Source organism: Quercus suber, unplaced genomic scaffold, assembly GCF_002906115.3.
Source record: "Quercus suber isolate HL8 unplaced genomic scaffold, Cork oak 2.0 scaffold_449, whole genome shotgun sequence".
NCBI classification, from domain to species: Eukaryota; Viridiplantae; Streptophyta; class Magnoliopsida; order Fagales; family Fagaceae; genus Quercus; species Quercus suber.
The window spans coordinates 144,857-159,310 of NW_027069900.1; the positions used below are offsets into that span (position 1 = coordinate 144,857).

General features: G+C 33.7%; 2 protein-coding genes across 3 annotated transcripts; both read right to left on the reverse strand.

Annotated features, from left to right (window-relative positions):
• LOC112006095 (G-type lectin S-receptor-like serine/threonine-protein kinase At1g11300) lies at positions 1-3,598 on the reverse strand. 2 transcript variants are annotated; one of them, XM_065762241.1, is made up of 8 exons: positions 2,253-3,598; positions 1,918-2,025; positions 1,642-1,835; positions 1,356-1,566; positions 1,004-1,069; positions 832-901; positions 590-740; positions 1-492 (listed from the first exon to the last, which is right to left on the reverse strand). In XM_065762241.1, the coding sequence occupies exons 1-8, from the start codon at positions 3,574-3,576 to the stop codon at positions 184-186; spliced, it is 2,433 nt and encodes an 810-aa protein (XP_065618313.1). In that variant the 5' UTR covers positions 3,577-3,598; the 3' UTR covers positions 1-183. The 2 variants fall into 2 exon arrangements, with proteins under 2 accessions (XP_065618313.1, XP_023894165.2); XM_024038397.2 differs by having other exon boundaries at positions 832-1,069; positions 2,253-3,597.
• Positions 3,599-10,247: 6,649 nt separating this feature from the next.
• On the reverse strand, positions 10,248-12,939 carry LOC112006090 (uncharacterized mitochondrial protein AtMg00810-like). The gene is made up of 3 exons (XM_024038389.2): positions 12,901-12,939; positions 10,608-10,745; positions 10,248-10,505 (listed from the first exon to the last, which is right to left on the reverse strand). The coding sequence occupies exons 1-3, from the start codon at positions 12,937-12,939 to the stop codon at positions 10,248-10,250; spliced, it is 435 nt and encodes a 144-aa protein (XP_023894157.2).
• Between the last annotated feature and the right edge of the window lie 1,515 nt (positions 12,940-14,454).

A 14,454-nucleotide genomic window follows, 5' to 3' on the forward strand; every position in this document is an offset into this window, starting at 1 on the left:
TTAGGAATAGTTGTTCTGTTATTTGGTTGTGTTTTCTTTACATAGAATTGCTATTTTGGATAATAGACATTCCTTATCTAAAATATTATAATATCACCTACATAATTGTAAACAGTGTAAAGATCCCGACATAAAGTCAGAAATATATAACCAACAATGTCAATTGTCAAGAACGCACGCTAGCTACCGACCTTGAAGCATTGTAACAGTAACATCGTTGACAGAAATTTTTTTTGGGCAGCTTTGAGATGAATCTGTATCTAAGGCAATCTGTCTTTCAGTAAATGCCGGCTTCTTTGGACGAGGAAGATCAACAATCTCACTTTTAAGCATGGAAATAACAGCAGATATGATAGGCCTATCTTTGGCAAATTCTTGCACACATAACAAGCCAACATGTATGCATCTCAACATCTCTATTTCAAAGTATGGTTCATATATCACTGGGTCAATTAAGGCTATAATGTTGTTTGCATTCCACAATTTCCATGCCTGGAAACATGAAAAGAGGATTGAAATTCTTAGCATCAGTAATGAAAACTATTTGAGAATTTAAAAAAAATATGGCAATGAGATAAGGATGACTTACAAATCCTAAAAGGCTCATGGACTGCTCATCATTATAAAAGCTAGAGTTTCTTCTCTCACTTAGTATCTCTAGTAACAACACCCCAAAACTAAAAACATCTGATTTTTCTGAAAATCGCCCTTCCATTGCATATTCAGGAGACATATAGCCACTAAATTTTTAACAATAAAACACATCAAAATCTTGTCATCAAATATTATTACTAGTATCTAAATGAATTAACCAAAACAGAAGGTACTTACTATGTTCCGACAACCCTATTAGTATTGGCCTGGTCTTCATTATTTCCAAAAATCTTGGCCATTCCAAAATCTGATATTTTTGGATTTAGCTCTTTATCCAACAAGATGTTACTTGCTTTTAAATCTCTATGAATAATCCTTAATCTAGAATCTCTATGAAGGTAAAGCAAACCTCGACCAATTCCTTCAATAATGTTGAAACGTTTTCTCCAATCCAATAGTTTTTCCTTGTGAGGATCTAATGAATTTAAAAAAAAAAAAAAAAATAAAGCATTAAGAGAAACTCACAAGATGAAAGGACATGAAATATGATAATAGAAGTTCTAGTGGTGTAATTATAAGAGAACTACAAAAGTCTGTTTAATTGAAGTGTCACAACAGTGAAAATTGTTCAAATGTTTTTACGGTAATTCCTATGCAAAAAACTTTTATTACTCATAGTATAATACACTAACATTTATATGTAGAAAATTTAACGTTGTAATGCATTTGTATTATAGGAATGGGCATCAAAATTAACTAACCAAAGAGGAATGCATCCAGACTTTTGTTTGGCATGTATTCATAGATCAGCATTTTTTCTTCTCCTTCAACACAGCTACCAAAGAGCCTAACAAGATTCCGATGTTGAAGCTTAGAAATTACCACCACCTCATTCATAAATTCTTGTGACCCTTGTCCAGAGGCTTTAGAAAGTCTTTTTATTGCAATCTCTTGTCCATCCGACAATTTCCCCTATAAACAAACATCAAAAAGTTGACTAGACATTCAAATTATTAGACAAGAAACCTCTAGTAGAGTAACCATTACCCTGTATACGGGTCCAAATCCACCCTCCCCAAGCTTGTTAGATAGATGGAAGTTGTTTGTTGCACTAGCCAGTTCCTCAAAATTGAATAGCGGTAGCTCCTGGACTTTAACTTGGTCCAGGTTGTCATTATGAAATTTTGGTTGTGCTTCTTCTCTGTTGAATAATAAGATCTCCGCTGTTTTCTTTTTCCTCGCTAATGTCCACTATAGTAGTCAGTAATGAAATATATAGCAACATTTACTAGTCCACTGAGCTAATTTAAGTGGGAATATTACCTTTTTGTTTTGCCATCCACCTACACAATAAATAAGAGCAAATGGAAAGGAAAATTGTTCCTGTGATCACTGTGATTGTGATAATTTTTTTCACATCTCCTACTTTACCTGTAAATCAGGGGGGAAAAAGTATAATACTAGTTCAAAAAAAAAAAAAAAAAAAAGAAAAAAAAGAAAAGAAAAGAAAGAAAGACTGCAAAACGGTGTTAAATAGAGTCTTTTTACACTGATTTACGTGGTTGAAGTTAAAAGACGAAGTAACCTAGCAACTGTAACATTTGTGGATAATTTGAAGCCTAATTTTCACATAAAAATATAAAACAAATACAACTTACCAAGTTCTGAGTAGGCCACACGAATGTAAAGATCGACTCCAGAACTGGAGAATTGCTGCGTATCAATTAGTTTATTTGTCCAAGACATACAACCAATACCAATATCATATGCATATGCTATACAAGAACAATTCTCCAAGCATTGCTCCCTGCAGTTGTTTTCAAAAGCACTTGACCAAACTGCAATGTCCGGCACTTTCATCATATTCAATTTCAAAAAGCCATCATTTTTGCCTTCTTCAACACCTTTGTTCACTCTCTCACACTGCAACGGTGTCCTCCTAACACATCCACTAGTCCAATTTCCTCGATTCCATTCTTCTGTATTATTTGGCTCGAAACCTTGGAAGCAGCTGCAAATTGGTGAATTCTTTGGATTACAGGTTCCAAATGCCCCACACTTGCCATAAACATCACACTCAGTCTGGAAAGCTGACCACCCAGTATCCCCACTCCCATTATACCAATCTTTTTGCACTATATTCCCTTGTGAATTCAAGGCAAAAATAGATAGGATAGTCTTGTTTGCAAAATCAGAAGTTAAATAAAAATTTCCATCTTGTTCATCTACAAAACTGAATCCGTAAAGATATACAGAATTCATACCCGGTATTCCAATGAAGATCCGACTGTTCCATGGACCACTGCGCCAATATGGGCTACCGTCGTTCCAAATGAATACTTGAGGAAGACCAAGAGGTTCAATACTGACAGAAAAGATTCCAATGGATGGATCAGAAGGGCTTTTCCAAGATGTAATCTGCACTTTCTTACCTGTTCTTACGTTAGCACTAAGCTTCATCTTTGGCAAGAGTGTATCCGTAGGATATTCGAAACTTTCCCATATGATTGTCCCTGTAGTGTTTTCTTGCAAGACAAGGTTCCCTGAATCCAAAAGCTGGGCACTTGAATTGGAAGCAGAGTTTGTTACATTCGCTGACCAAATTACCTCCTTCTGTCCATTTAGTACCACAAGAACTCCGTCCTCAGATATAGTAAGAACCCCAGAAGAATCCCTAAGAGGTTGCTGTCTGTTAGCTACCCATACAACTGTAAACCCAGAAATGCTTTTATGCCATATTCCAACATATCGATTGGTAGAATTTTCTGGGCTGAAGAATCCCAGGATGAAAGCACTCCCATTGGAGGTTATATAGTCAGGGTCTTTGATGGGCTGAGAAGCTGTGATGGTGTCTGTGGCAGAACCAAATTCTAAACAAACGCAACATAGCAAGACTATAAAAAAGGACATTCTTGTACTTCGAACACGTCCCATAACTTGTTCAATGCTGAGAATGAAGATTTTAGATGCCACGAGCATCATCCAGTCATTTTTTTTTTTTGGTTAACAACATCATCCAGTCATTGCTTCTTTTCATTCTTTTCTTAATCAGCTGCATCGTTGAACTTTCTATTACTAAGTCAAAGCAGCCAATATTGACTCAAATGTGAAACAATATTCATTGTCAAATTGCTCGTGTTTGTAGCAAAATATTTTGAAATTAGATACCCAATGGATTGCATTCACACACTATAAAGGCTTGTGAAAAAACTCACAAACTTTCTTCTCAACAATCATTTCAGCATCAAACCACACAATGGCCCCATGGAAGCTGCCATGATCCATCTCTAGGAAGGTAGTTGAATTATTTTCTTCTTATTTTTACATTATTTTTGTTATTAGATTTTCCATAATAAGTATCATTTATATCCACAATTTCACAAAAGTTAGACTAAATATTTTTTCACACTCCTTTACATCCACCATTTCATACACATTTGCACCATTAATGCTAAAATTAATATACCCATTTCATTCTTTTCTTAATGCACCATTTCATTCTTTTCTTAATCAGCTGCATAGTTGAACTTTCTATTACTAAGCCAAAGCAGCCAATATTGACTCAAATGTGAAACAATATTCATTGTCAACTTGCTCGTGTTTGTAGCAAAATATTTTGAAATTAGATACCCAATGGATTGCATTCACACACTATAAAGGCTTGTGAAAAAACCTCACAAACTTTCTTCTCAACAATCATTTCAGCATCAAACCACACAATGGCCCCATGGAAGCTTCCATGATCCATCTCTAGGAAGGTAGTTGAATTATTTTCTTCTTATTATTACATTATTTTTGTTATTAGATTTTCCATAATAAGTATCATTTATATCCACAATTTCACAAAAGTTAGACTAAATATTTTTTCACACTCCTTTATATCCACCATTTCATACAAATTTGCACCATTAATGCTAAAATTAATATACCCATTTTAAAAAGCAAAAAAAAAAAAAAAAAAAAATCGTATTTAAAATATAAAAGTGGATGTGTGAAATAGATATAAAATAGCGAAATCAAAAGAAAAAAAAGCCTTAAAAGTTATGAATCATTAAAGGTCCTTTTGGGATTCGCTTATTTTGCTAAAACTGAAAACTCTTTGTTGAAAGTACTGTAAATAAAAGTAAAAATTAGCTGAAATAGTACAGTGGAATATATAAATAGTATCAAAAGTGTAGCGGAACCCATAAATAATAGCAAAAATAAGTTAAATAGTAAAATAAGTTCGCAAAAATAATTTTGGTCAAATGCACACTAATTAAGGGTCCATTTGGATACAGCTTATTTTGTTGGAAATTGAAAACTGCAAACTGAAAACACTGTAGCAAAATAATTTTTAAATGTGTAAATAGTACCATGGGACCTATTTTTAATATTTTTTTTCTTGAATAAAGTGGTTGTGGGTCTCATGAACATTGTTTAATGTCTCCTGCACAGTGTAATTCGCGTGCGTGAACAGTGCTGGTTATGGTTCATAAGCCTAAATGCACTGTTCATGTCCCATGAGGAGTGCAAGAGGCGCTAAAAAAAAAAAAAGCAAAAAACACAAACACAAAGGGAGAGATGTGCATCCAAACGCTCACTAAATGGACAGAATTCCATGTTGTTGGGTGCACCATGCACATGGAACTGGCACTATCGGTCCAATCCACATGGTAAAGGCCCAGTTGTTTGGGCGTGCCATTGTTAGCGTAGTTTTGGTCTCTTGTTTCAAATAGAATTAGGAGAAGGCAATGACAAGCCCATAAGAGGAAGGATAAATTTAAAAATAAAAAAAAAAAAATATATATATAAATATATATATAGTGCAGTGTCTATATGAGGGCAAAGAAAAGAAGAGATTTTCTTTAATCTTGAAACATGTATAGATTGAAGAAAATCTATACATTAAAAAAACTTTAAGCTTCTTTTTAGAATTCCTCTATCACACCGCATCCGCATTGTTCCATTAAGTTAAACATTAAAAAAATCAAAAGCTCCTTTAGCTCCTTTTTCATTTGATATATAAATTACACACTACAAAAAATTGAGGCTATAACAGTGTATTTAAACCCCAGTTACAACCCCAAAAACCGCCGATATAGGTTTAGATGGGCTATCCCAGCATTTTTTTCCTGACGCTTCCTAGCACTGCCTAATGAGTGTGACAATAGGTCCAGTTGACCTACAACGGCGGTTTTAAAAGCACCGGTATATAGGTCCCGACAATTTTGTAACTACTAGTGTTTTTTAAAAGTTTACATTTTTCATTTTTGCCTATAATGTTGCAATATGGACTAGTTTGAGTAATCTATAAGGTAAAATCCCCATTTTTGATACCTCGAGTTTTTCCTTTTTGGCCATAAGATGGATATGGATTTCACCCACTCTTGTTATCTTGATGTGTTATGTTTCCTGTTGTGTTAATAAGCCTTGTAATTTCGTGATATTGTTTGTTCGAATCATCCTTCCCTATTGTTGTAACTAGTATTTCTAAATAAAAAACAAAAATCTCTCAAAAATAAAATCTTGTAAGTTGTAAATGCTATTGTTAATTTATTGATGAAGAAAAAAAATCAAATTAAGGGGACCTTTTGGGGATTCTACGAACATTGAAAATTTTGAATTGTTATACATCTACAACAACATGTCACAATATTTTCACAATAAGTAGTATATCAATCCATTATGATTTTCTCAAAAATAAAAATCCATTAGAACTTAAAATAAAATAATAAAATATTATATTATATCAGTAGCTACCATAATTGAAAACAAGGGTATTATGGAAGTTTTTAATACTTGGAGCATGAGTTTGTTGTGTAGGCAGAAAAAATCCAAACCTTTAAAATTCAAACCCATTTTTCTCTAATCTTTTTCCCAAATCTCCTACTCTATTTAATCTTACATTACCTCTAGCGAACCTTAACCTTCATATCAACACAATTGAGACTCCTTGATGGCAAAATCAAAATTAAAATACCATAAACTTTCTTTGAAAAATAAAGAAGTAGAACTTGACAAGATCATCAATCTACCGAAATGTCTTCTCACACACATACTTTTCTTCTTTCAAACCCAAAACATAATAGCCACTAGCATTTTATCAACCAGGTGGAACCATCTCTAGTTACCAACTGCAAGCATATTGTGTCCAGAATTCTCGATGTGCAAAAAACACCTCAAATGCAAATTTGGTCAATGCCGTTCTAGTCTCAACTGAAATGTGATTTTAAAAACATCTACCTTCATCAAGCTTAAACCTTCAACTTGTTTTTGTGTTAGCTCACTATTCTTATGCAAGATTGAACAATTCTAAATAGAAGATATTATGTTATTAAATAAAATGGCTAACCAAATACATCAGAGAATCCAGTTGTGTTCATATACCCACACAGAGGAGAGAGAAGGAGTATGCTTCGGCCGAGTAGACTGGGGCGGAGAAAAGATGGAGTCGCCACCTAGATATGATCTAGGAACCATAAAACAATGCCCTTATGGGGAAGGACTAGTCTGACTACCAAAGTATGGGTTTAGAGTTTAGGTATAGGAATGGAAAGGTGTTAGGCACCCAACCCCACCTGACTTGTGGGTCGGCTTCCAGTCATTGTGTCTTACGTCTTAATCTCATTAAAGGCCCATTCAATATTGTTATTTATACTCACACACACACTAGAATACATCTAGCAATCAACATGACATTTCATCCCAAAAACCCTAACATAAATCTATCATGGCAACTCACACCAAGCCTAGCATACATCTATCATGTATATCATATCATCTCATCCATGGAAGCAAACATCAAGGTATCACAAGGGTAGAAATATAGACATGGAAACATCAAAGAAACATGTGATTGCATTCTAGATATCAAGAACACATCATCCAACCAAGCATGTTCATACTCTTCATTAAATATATATCCAATGCATGCTCATGTGAATGCATGACTTACCTTACATACCTTACTACATCTTAGCACCTATGCATCAATAAATGGACATGTGAATGCATGTTCATGGTATTAAAGCAAGAAAAGAAAAGAAAGCCCTAATCTAGCATGTTAAAGGAAGACAAGCAATTAAACAAAGGAATAGAGACTTAAAAAGATAAAAAAGAGCCAAAACAGAGGCATATTACATGAAAGAAATAAAGAAATAGAAGTAGAAAACTCAAATTAGGATTTCTAGGTAGGAGTATGCATGCACATATGATGAGAATCAACAAGCATTCAAGGATCCATTGCATGTTCCAGTTGGGCCAATTACTAAAGCAAGATCCAAGAAGATCAAAGAAGCACTTGATGGGCTGATTCAAGAGATTTGGGCTAGTTCTAATGGAGGACATTCCAAACTTGGCCCAAAGGAAAATGAAGGCGTAATAAATTTAATCCAAGCTATTGAGGGCTAATTTGGCTTAATTGGGCGTGATTTATGGTGTAGATTAATAGCTGATTGATTTTCTAGCTCCATATCAGTTAATAGATATTTTTCCTAGTCTGAAGCATCTAATTTTGGACCAGATCTACCTTAATTTTAGGCTTTTATTAATTAGAACGTTTTTAGCTATTTTTCATATTCTGGATTTGCTAATTTCAGACCAAATTAACTTTTATTTAGGGTTTTATTATTTAGTACTTTTTTTTTTAATATATTTTCTATTTCCAGTCATGTCTTATAAATAGCATGCACTCATTGTAATAGAGGATTATTGAATAAAAATCATAAAAGGTGAGACTTTGCTCTTCTTTTGGTTCTTCAAGAATTGTAAACTTATCAGGGATTCTTCCTTGTGGCGTTCAAACTTTATACCTTTGATTGGTAATTCAATTATAATCATTGGGTCAAGGTGTTACACTTATACTTTTGGTTCGTGTTTCAATTATAAACGTTGGGTCAGGGTTTTTATCAAAAATCTAAATTTTAGTTTTTTTGGGCAAGTATTCCAATATTTTTGTTGGGTCTCAAAGTGTGTTGATTGAGGTTCACATCAACATACATAAGCCTGCATGCACGGGCTAGTTGTATGCGTATGCATACTTTGAGTATGCATATGCATGCAGAAGCACACGCACGCATACATGCTTCAAAACCCTAATTTAAAAACTCAAATGCAGAAAAACAGAGTAGAAACTTAAAACCAAGAAACTAACAAACTAAGCATGCTTCTAATATAAAAATAAACAACCTAAAATCATATTAAAACATATCAAACGCAATTAAAAACATCAATCAAAAAAATATAACTAATGGAGAAACTATATAAAAAAAAATGTGGATCATATTAAACAAAGTGGGAAACCATGAAAAAGAAGCTCAACTTGCTTTAGAATCACAGATGTTAAGTTATTTACCGACCCCTCAGTGCCTACAACACAAAGATTAGATTGAGGACTAATCAAAAGAACACAATAGTTTAGGTAATCACAACTCAAGAACAAACTTTAATTGAAAACGGTTTTGAAACAAATTGGAGAATAGAATTTTTTCCTTAGAACTAACTAAAGAGAGATTATTAATTTTGTTAAAAACGTGCTAAAGGGCGATGTGTGAGTTTTAGAAAAGAGAATTAGGGTTTTAGAGAAGATGAAGGCTAAAAAAGACTCTCTCTAGCTAGCCTTTTGATTTGAGGCATAAGATGAGTATTTATAAATTAAAATTAGGGTTTTTGAGGCTTTTTAATTGTCTTTGGACATTCCAAGGGTTTATGGGCCAGCCCACATCAAAGCATGATGTTTTGAGTCTTAAAATGAAGTTTTAAAACCCAAAAAATCAGACTACCTAGTTAGCCCAACTTCAAATGGTCATAACTTACTTAATATAAGTCCAAATTAGGCAAACTTTGTGTTCAAATTTAAGCCCAGGATGTCTACTTTCCATTAAAATAAACTCACTCAAAATTCGTTGTAGATGAAAAGTTATGGTTAAAACAGTGAGCAAATGTTATTTTTTAGTATCGATTTCAAAGCGATTTAAGCACTTTTAAGTTATGGTTAATTCCAAATTATTTGTGAACTCTTTAATTACCCTTGGATAACATATGTCAGGCTCATCATTGGGGCCGGGGACCAAAATTTATTAATAGGTATAAATGTGGTGTCTACATAACTAAAAAGATGGAAATTTGTTAGAATAGATTTAACAGACTAACAGTCATTTACATGTGCAAAACAGAGATTAAGAGTAAATAATAGAATTATGGAACACTACATTTTCTAGCCTCAATTACAAGCTTATAATTCTAAGTGACACGGTGCATTTTACTAAATGATATAGTGCGTATCACTCACACAGCTGAATACAACACCATTTGCGTCTTCATTAGCTTTCATCAGTATTTTCTTCTACCTGCTGCTACACCTTCTACTCCTCATCCCTCCTCAAACACATGGGGAAATGCCACATGAGTTTGGAAGCTAACCATTGAAACCGAGGAGAGGCAAGATCTTTGGTTAGAATATCAGCTAACTAATCCTAAGAAGCCACAAATTGAACTTGAAGATCATGTTGAAGAACCCTTTCTCGAACAAAGTGGTAGACCACCTTAATGTGCTTTGTGTGAGCATGTGAAACAGGATTGGAAGCAATAGCAATAGAAGAAACATTGTAACACCATAGGATAGGAGGATTATGAAGAAAGACACCAAAATATTTAAGTAGCATTCTAATGCATTAGAGCTTAGCAACTGAGGAAGTTAAAGCTCTATACTTAGCCTCGTTAGAGTAATGAGATACAGTTGGTTGCTTCTTTGCAGACGAAGTAACAGGGGAGTTACTAAGAAACACCAAAATCTCATAAATAGATTTCCTATCCATAGAATCCCTAGCCCAATCTGCATCACTATTGGCAGAAAGTGTCAAAGGACCAGGAGTGAAAGTCAATCCTTGATGAATTGACCATTGGAGATACCTCAAAATCCTCTTAGCAACCTGAAGATGATTAGAAGTTGGAGAGCTCATGAATTGACAAGTTTGTTGAATAGCAAATGATAAATCAAGCCAAGTAAATGTAAGATACTATAAAGCTCCCACCATGCTCCTATAGAGAGTAGAATCTGGCAATGGGGGACTTTCATTGGCAACAAGATAAGCATTAGGAGAGCATGAAGTTTTGCAGGGTTTACAATCAAACATTAAGAACTTATGTAGAAGATCTAGAGTGTATTTAGTCTGATGAATGAACAAACCAGATGAAGTATAGTCAATTTGAAGCCCCAATAAGTAATGCAATCTTCCAATGTCCTTAAGATTAAAATCCTGACTCAAAGTGCCAATGAGAGATAAAATAAAGGAAGGATGATTACTAGCCATAATAATATAATCCACATAGAGCAATAGAAAGATAATATGAGAATCATGATTGTATTTAAATATATTTCCATCTGCTCTAGAGGCCACAAACCTAACACGTAGTAACTAAGTACTAAATCTATCAAACTAGGCCCTAGGAGCCTATTTCAAACCATATAGTGCCTTATGCAAAAGACAAACAAGATTGAGACAGGACTGATCCACATAGCCTTAAGGCTAAGCCATATACACCTCTTCTTTAAGCACACCATGTAAAAAAGCATTACTTACATCCAACTACTTGAGATCCTAACCACAAGTCACTACAAGTGCAATAAGCAATCTGACAATGGTTGGTTTAACCACAGGACTAATGGTCTCCATATAGTCCAACCATATTACTGAAGGAACCCCCTAGTCACCAAATTGGCCTTATATCTAGCAATGGTACCATCACTATTCCTTTTGAGCTTAAACACCCACTTGCAAGTAACAATGTTCTTATTAGCAGGAGGTGGAACAACAGACCAAGTCTATTGCTTAAGAAGAGAGTGGAATTCTGAATCCATAGCAGCTACCCACTGAGGGTTTAACACCTCGATTATTAAATGTAATTTTGGAAGAAGCTTGAGGCACTAATTGGTAATTTACTCACAAGATATTTTTGGGGAAAATTGGTAATTAAGATTTTCAACTTAAGTCACCCCCTTTTTCTTCCTCATTTTCACGTTGACCTCTCTCTCCCGCTCTCGTTTTTCTTGTGCCCCCAACCTTTCCCTTCCCCTTACCCAAATCTCTCTCTCTTCATCTCTCATGATCAACAACCACTAGATTGCCCCTCTAGCCACTGTGTACTCCTTTATTTATGCCATTTCCCAACAAGAATTTAAGGTAAAAATCTCCAAGACTCACCTCCTAATGTCATGGGTATTTATCCTTTTTTTTTTTATATCTTCATTGCTCATTCTCACGCTCCACCTCACCACCTTGTAAGTTATATTTGTTTTAATTGAAGTGAATGAATTTCATTGCTAAAAGTAAGCTTTCATTTTTGGATTGGTAATGTTTTGAAAAGTGATATTTGTTTTGATTTTCTTGGGAAACAAACTTGTTTTTAGTATTGAATTTTCCAGAAAACATATTAGAGACTTGTTATTATTATTTACACAAGAAGATCATTATTATTGTATTAGCGATCGGATCCTCACAAGCCTCGATTGGATCAAATCCAAAAAGGATCATCAATCTCTGGCTTTGGCATATGCGCACCGCGCGTACGAAAGATCAAAGCTTGAAGGCATGAAGCCCATTAGGAATTTCATAGATCTTTCATGGAATTGTAGCAATCTTTTGGCAAAACCATCTTTATCTGAATCAGATGTGTTATCTATTGATGAATTGGTGTTGTCAGATCTGGTTTTTTAGGTGGATTTAGATTCGTTTTTTGTAAGGTTCTAATTCCTTGAATTGGGATGAAAAATTGTGTAATGGGTTGGTGTTTGGTTGTCAAGAAAGTGCAAGAAAAAATTAAAATTTTATTGAATAAATTTTTATTTTGTTTGATTAATTTAATTCTTTAAATTTATCCTTTCAATTTATTTTTTTTAAGTGTATGTTTTTTGCCCGTTAATCATTAACGTGGCCAAAAAATTTAGACATATCAGCATTTTATTTAATCTTTAATATTAAATGTGCCAATTGTGCAATCTGTTTGCCACGTAAGTATTTTCCGTTAAAGTTAACAGCAATGATCAAATTGACTACAAGTTGAAAATAACAGGAATTAAATTGATTGTTACCAAATATAGGGACTAAATTGACCATGACCTCAAAATGTAGAGACTAAAATGGTGTTTTTGCCTACATATAAATATAACCAGACTGCAAAAAAAAAAAAAAAAACTGCAATTTGCAGGCAGTTTCTCTTTTCCAACCGCACACCTCTGTCTATCAAAAAAATCACTGACAATCTCAACGCCAATACAGCAAGCGATCAACATGTTCATGAAAATCATCGGCGCTTCCGAGTCATTACCACTATGTAAACTGGAGGTGCATTTTCGTGGTCTGCCATTTTCGTCCTTATTTATCACTTCATTCTGATTGCCTTTGTTTTTCTACTATTTCTTTTATATTTTGGCTATTGATTATGTTGTTTTGGGTACTCTTGAGTCATTGTTGAAGGAATAGAACAATTACCACTAGTAGCGATGATGGTACACCACACTATTTATATTTATTAACCTCAAAATTGTCTAACACTAACAGAAGTTGACTTCTCTTTAAAAAACCATATTGTTTCACTGGATACAAGTACCATACAATTGTAAAACAAAGACACAGAAAACACAGAAGAAAAAAAAAAAAAAAAAAAGGCCAAAATAATAAAATCTTAATTCATGATCTGATGCGTTTCTCTACTTTCCAACTTTACAGGTCCAAACTCCACCAAACCCAATAGTTTCCCATTTTTCAACTTTTATAACATTTGACAGAAGAAGGGGAAGAAAAAGAAGAGAATGAAAGCAGTGGATCAGGGACAGAACCATGTGTAAGTAGAGGGGGCTGCGGCCCCCCAAAATTTTTTAAAATATTAAATAATAGGTATATATTTAAGATTTTAGAAAATAAGTTAATGAAAAATTATATTTGTCCCTCTCAAAAAAATTATATTTGCCCCCCTTGACTTCAAATCCTAATTCCGTCTTTGCAGTGGATGATCTTATTGAGGGGAAAAGAAACATAAAAAAAATAAAAAAATTTGAAAACATAGGAGAGAGTTACAGCGGCACTATGAGAGAAAACAAGATCAAAAAAAGAAGGAGACGAAGGAATGTCATAGAAAAGATAAGAATGAAGAGAATTAAGAAAGGGAAAGAATTAAAAAGAAAAAGAAAAAGTGGCGTTGTAGAAGAGGAGATGATAGTCACGTGGGAGAGTCGAGTTTTGCTACTTAAGCAACTTTTAAGCAAGAAGACAACTTCTTGGAAGGTGCACGTAAAATACCCAAAAAATAAAAAAAAATAAAAAATAAAATTTTCATTTATTTATTTCATCTTTCACTTGGGTTTTGGTTTCCAACTATCCCCCAGTAGTGTTATTAGAATATTTGTGTTACGTGACTCTATCAGTTAGATCTACACAGTTTCCTTTTAAATTGGTATGGGCATATAATATACTACAAAGGCTAGAGTAATGCTTAGACGTGTATACTGTATAGATAATAGATTTTTGTACATTGCTGATTCATTAATCACAATTAAAAAAAAAAATGATAATTTAAAGATTTATTTATTCAGTTAGTTTTTTAGGCCTAAATTTATTATGTTCTTGATATCAATTAATTACTTTCTATAAAATTTTTTTGGCAAAAATACAAAACTGACCCTCTAACTTTCACATTCTTTTCATTTCAGTCCTCTAACTTTCAGTTTTGTCAATTCAGTCCTCTAACTTTCAATTTTTGTCAATTCAAGGTTTCGTTACTACTGCCATTAAACCCACTAAAACAACGCCATTTTGCATATGGTTTTTTTTTTTTTTTTTTTAATTCGGAATTAAAAGAAAAATCTTAAAAAAAAAAAAAAAA

Coding starts and splice junctions, on each gene's coding strand:
- LOC112006095 (XM_024038397.2), bottom strand. CDS start 3,576: ATGATGCTCGTGGCATCTAAAATCTTCATTCTCAGCATTGAACAAGTT. Junction 1,836..1,917: donor GTGGATGGCAAAACAAAAAG/GTAATATTCCCA, acceptor AGTGGACATTAG/CGAGGAAAAAGAAAACAGCG. Junction 741..831: donor AATAGGGTTGTCGGAACATA/GTAAGTACCTTC, acceptor TTAAAAATTTAG/TGGCTATATGTCTCCTGAAT.
- LOC112006090 (XM_024038389.2), bottom strand. CDS start 12,939: ATGGCAGACCACGAAAATGCACCTCCAGTTTACATAGTG. Junction 10,746..12,900: donor CACCTCCAGTTTACATAGTG/GTAATGACTCGG, acceptor TTCATTCATCAG/ACTAAATACACTCTAGATCT. Junction 10,506..10,607: donor CTACTCTCTATAGGAGCATG/GTGGGAGCTTTA, acceptor AATCATCTTCAG/GTTGCTAAGAGGATTTTGAG.